Below are 15,750 nucleotides of genomic sequence, written 5' to 3'. Positions count from 1 at the left end.
CCTAGTGATGAGCGGTGAGAGTGGCGTGGCGCGGACTGAGCTCTATCTGTTAGAGCTAGTGAGTGAGGCTCCGTTAGGACCATTTAGGGCCATTAAAGCACAAGTAATCCCCACACATCCTGCCTGCCTCCCTGGCCGGCTCCTCTAATCCAGTCATCTGGGATGAGCAGAGAAATGCAGAGGCTCCACCCGGATTCCAACACAACTGAGGTGAAAACAGCATCTGACCTGGGATAAATGTTCAACTAGATAAATGCATAACTAGTTTTTGAAGCCCAAAGCACAGAGTGAGTGTGGGGCTGTGGAACAAGCCTAGCCAATATGTGACCAGAACAACTTTATGGAGGTTTGTTGGAGGTTTGGGAGAGTTCAGCCTTCCGTGCTGCTGTTGTCTTAGAGCTGTGGTGGAATTAGGTGATTGACACTGCTCAGTGCTCACCTATCTGCAGAGGGTCTTTGACAGCCCTCATCCTGTACAGCTGCTCCCCTCGCTGGAACTCATCAGGGCTGCCGTTAGCCAGACACGAGTACAGCCTGCATAGGGAGAACCGCAGAGAGAGGGGGTGAGATCAGAGAAAAATTAAGATACATTAACTTCTCCAAATACTATGTCCCCTCTGAAGTTGTGCTAGCTATTTGTATAATACGTGAGTGGTCCCCAGTATTTGGCATTAGTGAATGTTCTGAGTGATTTCATAAATGTAAATGAGTGGGTGTGTGATAAGCTGAAATGGAATGGGATTCCAAAACAGAGAGAGTACGATGTACAATAAGCCCCATGCCATTTCATTTCCTTGTCATCCTTTAAAGGCCCAGTGTAGTCCAAAATGTTATTTTATGTTTTATACATATTTCCACACTATGAGGTTGGAATAATATCTGTGAAAAATAAGATAATGCCCTTTTAGTGTAAGAGCTGTTTGAAAAAACTGACTGAAATGTTTTGGTTTTGGTGGGATAGTTTTGGCCTTCCATGTTGACATCACAATGTGGTAAATTAGTTAATAGACAAATAAGAAAGAGTTCCAAACCTCTGCCAATAACAACTTATTTTCACTTTCCCCTCATTTAGACTGCTCCCAGACAGTCCTAGCATAATTCTTACTTGAGAATTGCCCTGTGCTAAAAAGCTTTTTCTTGTTGACAATTTTAATTGAAAATCACAGTAGGTACTTAATTGTTACCCAGAAATAATTTGATATTGAGATAAAAACAGTTGCCTTGGACCTTTAACAACAATCCCACAAAGATCAGTGTGTCTCCAGATATCTCTGAACATATTATGGAAATCCGAGACGATCTCAGATAGACTTCAGAGCGCGTGCACAGTTTGGTTTTAATATCCTTGTGGGTAACAGAAGTCCTCACAAGGATAGTAAAACAAGTAAAATGGGACATTTCGCCAGTCCCCACAAGGAAAAATGCTATTTTAGACTTTAGGGTTACAATTGGGTTAGGTTTAGGAAATAGGGGTTAAGGAAAATAGGATTTTGAATGTGAATAAATGTTATGGTCCCCACAAGGATAGGAAAACAAACGTGTGCATGTGTATCCAGCCTCACCGGATGTCCTCCTCGTTCTCTGGGAAGCTCCAGTAGGCGATGCGGAGCTGCAGCTGCTCGGGGACAGGAGGGTAGACCTTCTCCACCACCTCAAACGGGATGTGGAATGCCACCTGCTTGGCTGATAGCTCCACCAGAGGGATGACCTGACCATCTAACAGACACACAGAGAGAGAGAACCAAACATTGAGTGAGTGAGTGAAAGTGTGTTGGAGGGAATATGTGTTAAAATGCATGTAAGACAGAATAAAACAGAATAGAAATATACTGTGTGTCCCTATGTTACAATGGTAATTCCTTTTGTGCTCTGCTTGGATAGCCACGCTAGCTTCACCCTCATGTGGAGGCATCAACAGTCAATCCAGTAGCGGCTGGAAGCTATAGTGAGCTTCGATTGGTCAAGCGCAGCTGCAATATCGCAATGTATTTGCATAAAGTTCAGCTTTCCACAACTTAGGTCCTGCCCTGTTAACGCTCCCTCGCCATGCTTGCATCGCCCAACCACCCACTTCGCTTCCATCCATCGAAAATGAACGGGGCTCTGTTGTTTCCTCGCCCTAACATGCTCCATGGTTCTCGGCCGTTAGTGTGTTGTGTATAAGACAGAGAGACACACTAGAGAGAAACTGGGGAGTGTGTATGCTTTGTAAAGTTGGCTGCCATGAAAAACATGGGTCTCTAACTTTACAAACACAGACCTGTTTCTAGGCTCACTTGTCCTGCCATCAACAACATGAGGAAAGAAAGCAGTCTGAATAATGTCAACAACTGTGATGGCTGTGGTTCACATGGTCAGAAGACATGGTCAACCTATCAAGGATGGGGAGGGTTGTAGTCAACTATTTTGACCGGTTGACAAAAACATTGCCTTGGTGCAAGTCTCCACACTCAACTAATGGGCCTGACCAGGAAAAACCATCAGCCTTAGTTGGGAGGAAAAACTCTGGGGTCCCCTGTTACAAGTCATGTCACGTGGTCAGGAAAACCTACTGGACCTACTTAGGACTTTAAAGCTCCCTTGGTCTCCGTCGTTAAAGAGCAGGACAGCAGCCAAACCTGCAGCCCGTTCAGGAGCCTATCCTGTCTAGCCTGATGGCTCACACTAAATGATTCCGTTGCTATCGTTCACTACATACTTTAGGTCTGAGACTGCAATCATTGAAGTTGTTTGTGGAGACGAGGGGCACTGTACATCAGCGATTGGATCATCTCTAACCAATCAGAGTATCAAAGCCAATGATACATTTTTAAACCACCGCTTTACCCAAGTGTCTTAGCATTGGGCCTCCCGGGTGGCGCAGTGGTCTAGGGCACTGCATCGCAGTGCTAACTGCGCCACCAGAGTCTCTGGGTTCGCGGCCAGGCTCTGTCGCAGCCGGCCGCGACCGGGAGGTCCGTGGGGCGACGCACAATTGGCATAGCGTCGTCCGGGGTAGGGAGGGTTTGGCCGGTAGGGATATCCTTGTCTCATCGCGCTCCAGCGACTCCTGTGGCGGGCCGGGCGCAGTGCGTGCCAGCCAAGGGGGCCAGGTACACGGTGTTTCCTCCGACACATTGGTGCGGCTGGCTTCCGGGTTGGAGGCGCGCTGTGTTAAGAAGCAGTACGGCTGGTTGGGTTGTGCTTCGGAGGACGCATGGCTTTCGACCTTCGTCTCTCCCGAGCCCGTACGGGAGTTGTAGCGATGAGACAAGGTAGTAATTACTAGCGATTGGATACCACAAAAATTGGGGAGAAAATGGGATAAACTTTATAAAAATAAAAAAAAAAATTAAAAAAAAAAGTGTCTTAGCATTGGCCCAACCCATCGGTTTCTGGACCAATCAGACGACGCCAAATGTGTTCGCATTCGGTGAACTTTCAGGGAGGTACTCAGATCCAGACACATTGTGGAGAAGAAACTTACATCCGTGGGCGTGGCGTAGCGTTTGGCCCGAAGCAAGGAGTCTGGGTAGCCAGGCAATGTTCTGTCAGCCAAGGAAGAGTCTAGGTTTCCTGAGGGGTCATGAACCCACACCACCCCTTCTCCAGATACAGCATGCTTCAACAGCTACAACAATAACGAGACCCTAAAAATAAAACGCACTAGAAACATATACAGTACCAGTCAAAAGTTTGGACACGCCTACTCATTCAAGGGTTTTTCATTATTTTGACTATGTTCTACATTGTATAATAATAGTGAAGACATCAAAACTATGAAATAACACATATGGAGTCATGAAGTAACCAACCAAAAGTGTTAAACAAATTTGAGATTCTTCAAAAGTAGCCACCCTTTGGACACTCTTGGAATTCTCTCAACCAGCTTCATGAGGTAGTCACCTGGAATGCATTTCAATTAACAGGTGTGCCTTGTTAAAAGTGAATGTGGAATTTCTTTCCTTCTTAATACGTTTGAGCCAATCAGTTGTATTGTGACAAGGTAAGGGTGGTATACAGAAGATGGTATTTCACCAAATAGGGCTAAGTCCATATTGTGGCAAGAACCGCTCAAAAGAGCAAAGAGAAATGACAGTCCTTCATTACTTTAAAACATGAAGGTCAGTCAATCCGGAGAATTGAGAAATTTGAACGTTTCAAGTGCAGTCGAAAAACCATCAAGCGCTACGAGGACCGCCACAGGAAAGGAAGACACAGAGTTACCTCTGCTGCAGAGGATAAGTTCATTAGAGTTAACTGCACCTCAGATTGCAGCCCAAATAAATGCTTCACAGAGTTCAAGTAATAGACATCTCAAAATCAACTGTTCAGAAGAGACTATGTGAATCAGGCCTACATGGTCAAATTGCTGCAAAGAAACCACTACTAAAAGGACATCAATAAGAAGCTACTTGCTTGGGCAAAGAAACATGAGCAATGGACATTAGACCGGTGGAAATCTGTCATTTGGTGTCCAAATGTCCAAATTTTTGGTTCCAACCGCTGTGTCTTTGTGAGACTCAGAGTAGGTGAACGGATGATCTCCGAATGTGTGGTTCCTATCATTAAGCATGGTGGTGGTGGTGTGGGGATGCTTTGCTGGTGACACTGTCAGTGATTCATTTAGAATGCAAGGCACACTTAACTAGCATGGAAAGCACAACATTCTGCCGCTATGCACCATCCCATCTGGTTTGCGGTTAGTGGGAATAGAATTTGTTTTCAACAGGACAATGACCCAAAACACACCTCCAGGCTGTGTAAGGGCTATTTCAGCAAGAAGGACAGTGATTGATTGATTGCTTTCATACTCTTGCCTCTCATTTTTACCCGTTAACATTACGACTATGGAAATGTTTGTAATGACCTGTCAAAAACACCCCGGAACTTGGCTTTATTCCATTATAGCAATGGAATACATTGTCTTTCCACTGAATGGACAAGAACACTAAAGCTTCATCTGCAATTTAACGCAGTAGGTGTCTCAACACTTACAGTTGAAGACAAAAGTTTAAAATACACCTTAGCCAAATACATTTAAACTCAGTTTTTCACAATTCCTGAAATTTAATCCTAGTATAGATTCCCTGTTTTAGGTCAGTTAGGATCACCACTTTATTTTAAGAAGGTGAAATGTCAGAATAATAGTAGAGAGAATGATTTCTCAGCTTTCACATTCCCAGTGGGTCAGAAGTTTACATATACTAATTGAGTGTTTGGTAGCATTGACATTAAATTGTTTAACTTGGGTCAAACGTTTCAGATAGCCTTCCACAAGCGTCCCACAATAAGTTGGGTGAGTTTTGGCCCATTTCTCCTGACAGAGCTGGTGTAACTGAGTCAGGTTTCTAGGCCTCCTTGCTCACACACGCTTTTTCAGTTCTGTCCACACATCTTCTATGGGATTGAGGTCAGGGCTTTGTGATGGCCACTCCAATACCTTGACTTTGTTGTCCTTAAGCCATTTTGCCGCAACTTTGGAAGTATGCTTGGGGTCATTGTCCATTTGGAAGAACAATCTGGCCTTAAAAGGCCATGTAATCTCCACCCGGCACAGCCAGAAGAGGACTGGCCACCCCTCAGAGCCTGGTTTCTTCCAAGGTTCCTGCCTTCCTAGGGAGATTTTCCTAGCCACCCTGCTTCTAACATCTGCATTCCTTGCTGTTTGGAGTTTTAGACTGACTTTGTGTATAGCACTTTGTGACATCTGTAGATGTAAAAAGGGCATTATAAATACATTTGATTGATAGGTGAAAGAGACAACCGTGTTGACTTTTAATCCGAGGGTATCCTGCTTTTGGCACACTTATTGAATTATGCAAGAGAATGTGACAACTGTAATTAATGAGGCAGTATAGACAGCGCAGGTAGATTAGACAGAGCAAGTGTTTCGTGGTTGCAGCCCTATTCCACCCATTTATGTAAAAAAAAATACATATGCAAATACACCCATTGTATTTATGCAAAATCGACCCACATAAAAACGATTTATTTTAACCCAAAACGTCACAAAAATACCCGATACTAGGGTTGGGCAGCATCCAGATTTTCATGTCTCTGATGTAACCAAGAAGCTTGATCTTGACATCTAGCAAGTTAGCAAACCAAATGCATAGCTTGGAGCCCCGAGCTAGAAATAATTTATGACACATCTTAGGTTTCTTATAGTTATACTTAGTTATACGCAGTGGCGTAGCACGCACCCTCGCAGCCCACAGGGGTGCTTGCGGTATTGAATATCATAGCGTCGGTATTTCGAAATACCCCGGTATATCGCCCAAGCCTACCTGATACAATAATAAAATGTATATATGAATTCCCAACACAACGCCTGAACTCCATTGATTACTTGTCCTTGCCAGTAAAATGTTTTATATGCTGTAATTCAGTTAATTTGTCAAATTATAAAAATAAAAAGTTTGGAGAATCTTCATCCATTGTCCAACTGTTGCATTTATTTGAATTTTTAAAACCTTAACAATTTCGATGACCGTTGCAAGAATAGTAATAGTGTAGGCTTAGTCCAAAAATAAAAATGTATTGTTACATCTGACAAATACATTTCAGATTTTGTTGTTGTTGAAAGAACGGAATTCGTGAGGCTAGGTATGCACTCTACACAATACAACAAAACAAGTTTTGGCAGGATATGACTCCTCTTTGTCAGGATGATGCGGAACATTTTTTATTGTTCCTCAAACAATTGAAGAAAACATTAGTGATGACCCTCTTCAGATTAGAAAATAAGCTGAGGCCCAGCACACCACCACTACACACACAAGACAAAGCCCTGGCCCTCAGCTGACACTCCGTCCTCGTTTCCTCTCCTAACATAGCAGTGTATGGGGGCTACACCTTGGTTTTCATGGAGATGGGCATGTAGGACCAAAGGGCTCAATAGTAGGTATCAGACTTGGGTACTGCCTGAAACAGCCCTTAGCAGTGGTATTTTGGCCATATACCACAACCCCCTGAGGTACCTTATTGCCATTATAAACTGGTTACCAACATAAATAGAACAGTACACAAGTAGTTGACTCATACCGTGGTATGTTGTATGATATACAATGCCTTCAGAAAGTATTCCTTCCCCTGGACTTTTACCACATTTTGTTGTGTTACAGCCTGAATTCAAAATGGATTAACTATATTTTCTCTCCCCCATCCACGCACGCACACACACAATACTCCATTACAAAAAAAAACATATTTCAAATGAAATACAGATCAAATTTAATTTACACAAGAATTCACACCCTTGAGTCAATACATGTTAGAATAACCTTTGGCAGCAATTACAGCTGTGAGTATTTCTAGGTAAGTGTCTAAAAGCTTTGCACACCTGGATTGTACAATATTTGGCCATTATTTTTTTCAAAAATTCTTCAAGCTCTGTCAAATTGGTTGTTGATCATTGCTAGACAACCATTTATAGATTATCAAGCCGATTTAAGTCAAGTAAAAACTGAAACTTGGCCACTCAAACATTCACTGTCTTGGTAAGCAACTCCAATGTAGCTTTGGCCTTGTGTTTTTGGTTATTTTCCTGCTAAAAGTTGAATTCACCTTTCAGTGTCTGGTGGTAAGCAGACTGAACCGGGGTTTCCTCTAGAATTTTGCCTGTGTTTAGCACAACTTTTTTCTTTTTTAATCCTAAAAACTCCCCAGTCATTAAAGATTACAAGCATACATATAACATGATGTAACCACCACCATGCTTGAAAATATGGAGCGTGGTACTCAGTAATCTGTTGTATTGGATTTGGCCCAAACCGAACACTTTGCATTCTGGACAATTAGACATTTGCTTTGCCAAACTTTTTTCTGCATTATTTAGTGCCTTGTTGCAAACAGGATGCATGTTTTAAAATATTTTTGTTCTGTCAGGCTTCCTTTTCACTCTGTCAATTAGGTTAGTATTGTGGAGTAACTACAACATTGTTGATCCATCCTCAGTTCTCTCCCATCACAGCCATTCAACTCTGTTTTAAGTCACCATTGGCCCCACGGTGAAGTCCCTGAACGGTTTCCTTCCTCTCCGGCAACTGAGTTAGGAAGGATGCCTGTATATTTGTAGTGACTGGGTGTATTGATACACCACCCAAAGTTTAATTAATAACTTTACCATGCTCAAAGGGATATTCAATGTCTACTTTTTTATTTGACCCATTTCCAATACATTGAGGCATTGGAAAACCTCTTTTGGGTTAAATCTGTGTTTGAAACTCACTGCTCGACTAAAGGACCTTACAGATAATTGTATGTGTGGGGTACAGAGATAAGGTAGTCATTCAAAAATCATGGTACACTATTATTGCACACAGAGTGAGTCCATGCAAGTACTTATGTGACTTGTTAAGCACATTTTTACTCCTGAATGTATTTAGGTTTGCCATAACAAAGGGTTTGAATACTTATTGACTCAAGACATTTCAGCTTTTATTAATTTGTATACATTTATTTTATTCTCACTGTCACTGGCCTACACACAATACCACAATGTCAAAAAAAAACTATTTAATAAATTTTAAATGTAGGCTGTAATAACAAAATGTGGAAAAAGTCTGAACACAAGCACTGAACACAAGGCTGGAATGCAGTTTCAACTAATCCGCATCCAGGACCCAAACTGACAGGTTTTTATTACTATTTAGGGCATTTCAGTGATATTTGACTCCAAATATTGATTTGTAAAAACAAAAACAATTCGTTACTGTACCTAGCGCTAGTCGGGCAGTACCTGCAACACAAATAGTGAGCCAACATGTTTTCAGTACTTTTATTTCCCCGACTGATAAAAACTTTTTTTCTCAAGCTCTCTCGTCTCTGCAGCAGACATAATGAGCAATATGTTTGGAACATCAAATCGCAATAAAATCATAGTAATGAACCGCAATACATATCGTATCGGCACCTAAGTATCATGATAATATCGTATCGTGAGGTCCCTGGCAATTCCCAGCCGTAGTATTTCAATTACTTTCAAAGACATTTGGAAGTAAGTATTTAAATATTTTTTATTTGAAAAGAAAAGTCGTTGAATATTGGAATAAATTTGGAAATACACTTGGAAAGTATTTGAAAATACGAAGATGCAAATACACTCCCATGATTTAACCCAATTATTTTAAAATAGTATTTGAAATAAGAATTTGAAAATCCTTTCAAATAGTAGGCTATTTACTGAAAATTATTTTGAAAACACTTTCAAATACTTCCAATAGAAATAGTTGAGTCGGGTTTGGGACACATTATTTGAAAATACTCAAATACACAGAAAATATGTAGTGTTTTTTCAATAACAAATACACATGTATTTGTACCCTGGTCTGGTAGGTATTGTATTGCCACTACAGCTATACCATCCACACTGCCATCTTCTCACCTCATGAAATCACCCATCACAAGAGCAGTGTTAGGAACTGTTTTAGTTTGAGTTATAGGAACCTATAACATAAAAACTAAACAGAAATCATATTGCTATACAATAAATATTTATCCAGGCTAGTTGAATTGAGTTACTGGTGTTATTGTGTTACAAATAGTGGGAAAATAAAGGTATGTTTCTATTGGCTTGAGCCCAAGGCAGTTGTGTGAATTCTATGGCATTAGATGCTAGGCTTGAGCTTTTCATGCTCGACAAACAGGGAAAACCCCATGGAGGGAGCAGACCCAGGTGATTTACATCTCTCTATTAACACTTGCTCCCCAGTCCCCACCTGTCCCTTGGAGGCTACAAATAGGAAGGATAGAGGGAGAGAGGGATAGAGAGAAAGAGTAAGAGGATGGCAGTAACAGCAGCGAGTGGGCAATAAGAGGGTTCAGCCACTGCCAGTTGCACAGTGACTAACTCCTGACTGACCAATCGGGAGAGAGCGGGACAGGGGGGCACACTCAAACAGCTGTTCCATCATAGAGCGGTGTAAAAGTGATGGACTGCTGCTCACACACATGCCCATTAATTAGTATGTGGTTATGGAAGAAAGATCAGAGCCAACAGATGCATAGGGCCTAACCAAAACCCTAACATGCCCTACATTTTGAGCAATGGAGATGGAGAGATATGGGCTAGCCTTCAAGGGGGCAAATTTCAGTAAAATCTATTTTACTGATCTTACTTTTTGGGGGATTTGACTGACTTTAGATGGGAGGGTTTTGAGGTTTGGCAGCTCTTTTGTGCAAGATCAGCAGCAATATGTAGATTCATAAAATGTGAGTTTGTATTGCTAAACCACAATCCCCAGCTCTGAAGTAAATGACCTGCACAAGACAAAGCCCTCTATACAGTCCACAGCTGACTCCACTCAGCCCTTCCCCCACCACTCCTTAAACCCAAACAAACATGCCTGACCGCACACACACCCTCCCCCAAACTCCCCTAGATGAGACTTCTAATAAATAGGTTCTCCCACACCGGTTCCTCACTTGCTTGTACAACTCACACGGGTTGGCGCTCTGCTTGTCTCTTCCCAGCTGCCCTCCCATAGGCCGACTCAGAGCTTTCAGCCGAGTGAGCTACTCCAGCCCCACCCCCCCCCCACACACACACACACACACACACACACACACACACACACGGGAACCCAGTGTACAACTCTACAAGAACAGCCAGGCTGGCCAGCCTTACAAATAATAATATATTTATTTCATATAGCGCTTTTCATTAGAGAGAATCTTAAAGACGCTGTAAAAACAAACAAAATGTACAGATCTGGCAGGTCTTGGGCGATGGTCTTCCACGGCTTCAGATGATAGTTTTGTTCAGCCATGCAGTTCAGAAATCTATGACTGATTAGGTCCATTCAATATGTTAGGCCGTTCAGGTCTTTACATGACAAAATTAACAGGTCAAATAACAAAATGTGATTTTCATGCGCAAGCCAAGCGCTGGCAATGCGGTCAGTAGCACTGTCAAAGCTGTAAAAAAATAAAACATGGACACAAACAAGCACACAGAAATCAAATCCCAAATATAACAGGTTAACCAACAATGTAGTTATTTTTTGTGTAAGTAAGAAAATATTTGCAAAACAATAAACTAACAATTACAAGGCTATATAGAGGGGGAACTGGTATCGAGTCAATGTGCTGGGGTACAGGTTAGTCGAGGTAATATGTACATGTAAGCAGGGGTAAAGTGACTATGCATAGATAATTAACAGCAGCGTTTAAAAAAAAGGTCAATGCAAATAGTCCAGGTAGCTATTTGATTAACTGTTTAGCAGTCTTATGGCTTGGGGTAGAAGCTGGAGGCTTTTGGACCTAGACTTGGTACCGCTTGCCGTGTGGTAGCAGAGAGAACAGTCTATGACCTGGGTCGCTGGAGTCTGACAATTTTTAGGGCCTTCCTCTGACACCGCCTGGTATAGAGGTCCTGGATGGCAGGAAGCTTAGCCCCAGTGATGTACTGGGGCGTAAGCACTACCCTCTGTAGCGCCTTGCGGTCGGATGCCGAGCGGATCCCTTACCAAGCGGTGATGCAACCAGTCAGGATGCTCTCGATGGTGCAGCTGTATAACATTTGAGCCCAGTATTGATTTGTTTGCAATACCGCGTTGGTAATAAGCAATAATTTGTTCGGTTAAATGGGAAAACGACTGCGTAAGCATTTGAAATAAGAGCAGGATCTAAAATGTTAGCTAGGTAATCCAACATTTTCCCTGTCATGCAGCCATCCCAGAGGCAGGAGAGAAATTATCGTGGGCCTGCTGCTGCTGCCAGCCAGCCACAGCCCAATCAGTTGCACCTGATTCATCCTCACAGCCCAAGCAGTTGCACCTGATTCATCCTCACAGCCCAAGCAGTTGCACCTGATTCATCCTCACAGCCCAAGCAGTTGCACCTGATTCATCCTCACAGCCCAAGCAGTTGCACCTGATTCATCCTCACAGCCCAAGCAGTTGCACCTGATTCATCCTTGTCAAAATACAGAATAATAATCAAGCAATTTGTCAACCTCTATGACAGTTTGGAGACTGGAGGTAGGCGTCTCCCTAATACGTTGACTTTTGTTTGAAGTATGACAAAGTCACTCACAAATAGCTTTGTTACAGATGCTTTTAGCAACTTCTGGGGAAGCTAGCACCAATGCAACCAGCCTAAAAACAATGATCAGAAATTGCAGTCATTCTCAATATTTAGGAATCCATGTGACTATTAAGAAGCAACTTGTTGTTCTCCTATTGAAATCAAACTTCAGTTCATGGAAATAAGACAACGAACTAAACATGATAGCCAGCTACATAGCCCTGTTGCCCCCCAAAAACTAGTAAATCATTGTGATATGAAATATGAATGAGTGTTACCACTACGTAAAGAAAAAATGTATGTGACGTGCAGTCATATCCAAATCCTAATTAGTCAATAGTCTTATTAGAAGCGTCAAATAGTATTACTTGACACGTGAAAATAACGAGACGTCTACTGACTCAAATGGTGTTCGATACTCCCAATGCCACTATCCTCAATGAAACCAAAGTTACACCTAGCCTTTACAACATTATCTGCTTTGGTAGAGAAAGTATAAAATCAATAATAGGCTATGGGGATAATGTAGACCTGAGGTTGATGGGCTGCTAAAATAAATAAGGGGTTATCACATCAATGACATCACAGCCAATACATTAAATGAGAAATCAATGACATTGTCAGCCAGCACCTACTCTCCTATTTGCATAGTGTCCCATAGAGATGCGTTCAGAGGCCTTTGAGGACTCTTCTGAGATTAAGAAGCTGAGCAATATGGACTGTTGTGCAGTGTCAACAAATAGGCTTAATTCTGAGAGAACAAGCTTGCTAGGCCTATATGCTGGGGGAAATGTAACATTTACTTAGTTGAGAGACTAAATTATCAAATGCGCAAATGACGTGGACAGGGCAATCAACCTAAAATTAGGACATAATTAATTATTTTAAACTAGGCTACACTGGTCAAAGCTTTTAAGGCCTACAGCGCTACTGAAATTTACAATTAGTGAAGATAATGTGCAGGCCTAGCAATTTTCTGAAAGCAGGCTAATGTATGAGAGTATTGTAAAATATTTACAGGAAAACACTGACTTCAATGACGAACAACAAATTCAGGTTCAAGACAAGCCTTCAGATGGTTTGGATCCATCATCATAGGCCCTTTAGGTAATGAGATAAGGGAGAACCCATGCTGGCCACTACGCAATGTTATTTGGCAACAAGCATCAAGTTGTTTTAAGTGGTAAAAGGTCAATATGGGAATGAGGACAAAAAGTGTAATAAGAGGATGTGAGTACAAATAATACAATGGAAGGTGAAGTGCGTGTTTACCTTTAATCTTCACTGTAGGAGAATTTGGTCCAGCAGACTGTTTTCTCCATCCCCTCCAGTTCTGACACAGACTCTCAGCCTCTGATATGAAGGAGCAGAGCGAGTCCTCCTCGAACCGGTCAGAATCTTCAAAGGAGAACCTCTCTCCATCTTCCCACTCGGCGAACATTAGTTCCATTACATCCACTGTAGGATATACAACTCTGGATTCAAGTGGACTGTACAATAGCCAAGGCCTTCCGTCAAAGGCAGGGGGGAAAAAACGGGTGAGAGCTGCCCACCACTGAAAGAGAGCAGAAGCAATGAACACTTCCACAAGTCTCCGGTAAAAGTTGGGGGAGGGGTGAGCGCAACAACCAAAACACTGCTGAGAGCTCACTGTAGTCTTGCAGGCAAACTACACAGTAAAACAATAATATCCATTATCAACGGTAGGGGGGAAAAATACTTCCTTCACAAATTGTACCAAATTAGTACTCAGTATTTGGAAAAATAGAGGCAAAACTTGGGAACACAATGACTTAACTTCATTACCAAGGGCCATGCCATTTAGGGCAATAATTTCTGAGACACCTTATATCCATGTCGTTTGAGAAAGTTGATCCCAGTTCGGTAACAATTTAGTTTTTGTCCCCTATCACTCCCCAGTTTCGAGTTGGACTGTTTTTGCTTGACTGTCTAAATTGAGTAGTGCTTCGAGGGAGACGACCCCCACTCACAAGTCACACACACACAGGCATTTTTATAGGGTTCCAGCTATCTAACTACTTTAAATTAAACACTTTTAATGAAACAATTACCTAAGATTAACCCAACTCGTAAACAGAAATATTGACGTCAGTTACTGTACTTAAAATTAAATATACACAAACTTAACTTGTTTTCTTCCATTTCCTACCTCCCCTTCTTGACGAATCAGCTGTGCAACATACACTACCCGTCTCAAGACAGCCGTACAAAATGTTCCAAACACTTGCAAGGCCTTTTAATTTAAAATAAAACAACGTTGATAAGTATAATCTAGCTAACGTATGTCATTCTTTCTTTGACAGAGATTCACTACTCAAGCTTGAAGATCTGCTCGCTAGCTACTAGCTTAGCTGGCTAATGCTAACTAACTAGCCAGCTAGCTAGCTAAGCTAACACTGCCTGGTCAATCAGACTCAGTAGCTTGCTAAAATAACTAACTAGCTTAAAAATAAAAGACTCGATTGTCATCATTCGCAAACGTTGTAAGATGTAGAATTTAAGGGAAAGCTTGAAAGAACAATCGTTTTACGAACACATTATCTATCTGGCAGGATACCGTTGGTCATAATCCGAGTCTCAAAACCCCACTACTAGTACAGTACACACCACCCGCTTCAACAAGGGCTTTGGTGTTTGTTAACATTGACACCTTTGAAGAACTACACAACCGTCAAACTTGACCGACTACTTACTGTTTTCGATCAACTGTCTCCGGTAATGGTGCACGGTCAGTTTTATATTTGTTCGATTGCAAACCTACGCTATTAGCTAATACCTTGACTCGAATCTCTTTTCCCTTTGCTTTGTATTTTGAAAAAAGCTGCCTCGCTCGAGCCCGCCACTGCACTGGTTACCAATGACTCCTAGTCCGGAAACTGTAGAAAAGCCCCTTTCATTTTCCCCGACCGACACCGGTAGTCCTACCGTCCCCAGGTTGTGTCTTTGAGGCTTTTAACAACACCGGCGTCCCTCAAAATTGTCTCAACAATCCCCCATCTCTTCCACTCTCTCTTGTCGGGAAGATGGCTCTTCTTTTTCTTCTTCTTCTACTACAATGGTATAATGGTGTTCGAACAATTTACTCTTCATGCCGCCATCTACTGTGCGGGATGGAAACAGGATTCCCAAAAAAACGGAACCGATGTGGGGGGATATATCCATCATACAAACTACCTAAAATAAATAAAATAAACAAAATCAAATGTATGTGGACACCTGCTCGTCGAACATCTCATTCCAAAATCATGGTCGTTAATATGGAGTTGGTCCCCCCCATTGCTGTTATAACAGCCTCCACCCTTCTGGGAAGGCTTTCCACTAGATGTCAGAACGTTGCTGTGGGGACTTGCTTCCATTCAGCCACAAAAGCATTAGTGAGGTTGGGCACTGATGTTGGGCGATTAGGCCTGGCTCGCAGTCGGCGTTCCAATTCGTCCCAAAGGTGTTCGATGGGGTTGAGGTCAGGGTTCTGTGCAGGCCTGTCAAGTTCTTCCATACCGATCTCGACAAACCATTTCTGTATGGACCTTGCTTTGTTCACAGGGGCATTGTCATGCTGAAACAGGAAGGGCCTTCCCCAAACTGTTGCCACAAAGTTGGAAGAACAGAATCGTCTAGAATGTCAATATATGCTGTAGCTGTAAGATTTTCCTTCACTGGAACTAAGGGGCCTAGTCCGAACCATGAAAAACAGCCCCACACCATTATTCCTCCTCAACC

General features: G+C 42.2%; 1 protein-coding gene across 10 annotated transcripts in view; it reads right to left on the bottom strand.

The window, feature by feature from the left end:
* LOC129836311 (zinc finger SWIM domain-containing protein 8-like) overlaps positions 1-15,085 on the bottom strand; it is a 33,692-nt gene extending 18,607 nt beyond the window's left edge. For 9 of the 10 annotated variants that reach the window (XM_055902292.1, XM_055902297.1, XM_055902295.1 and 6 more), the window contains exons 1-3: positions 13,282-15,085; positions 1,563-1,716; positions 440-534 (exon numbers count right to left, since the gene is read on the bottom strand). In XM_055902292.1, the coding sequence (XP_055758267.1) occupies positions 440-534; positions 1,563-1,716; positions 13,282-13,459 (427 nt within the window). In that variant the 5' untranslated portion in view covers positions 13,460-15,085. The remainder of the gene's footprint in view (positions 1-439; positions 535-1,562; positions 1,717-13,281) is intronic. The other variant, XM_055902293.1, reaches the window with a different exon arrangement.
* Between the last annotated feature and the right edge of the window lie 665 nt (positions 15,086-15,750).

Source organism: Salvelinus fontinalis, chromosome 37 (genome assembly GCF_029448725.1).
Source record: "Salvelinus fontinalis isolate EN_2023a chromosome 37, ASM2944872v1, whole genome shotgun sequence".
NCBI classification, from domain to species: Eukaryota; Metazoa; Chordata; class Actinopteri; order Salmoniformes; family Salmonidae; genus Salvelinus; species Salvelinus fontinalis.
Note: the sequence above shows the minus strand (reverse complement) of the source record. Positions and strands in the feature narration are given on the sequence as shown.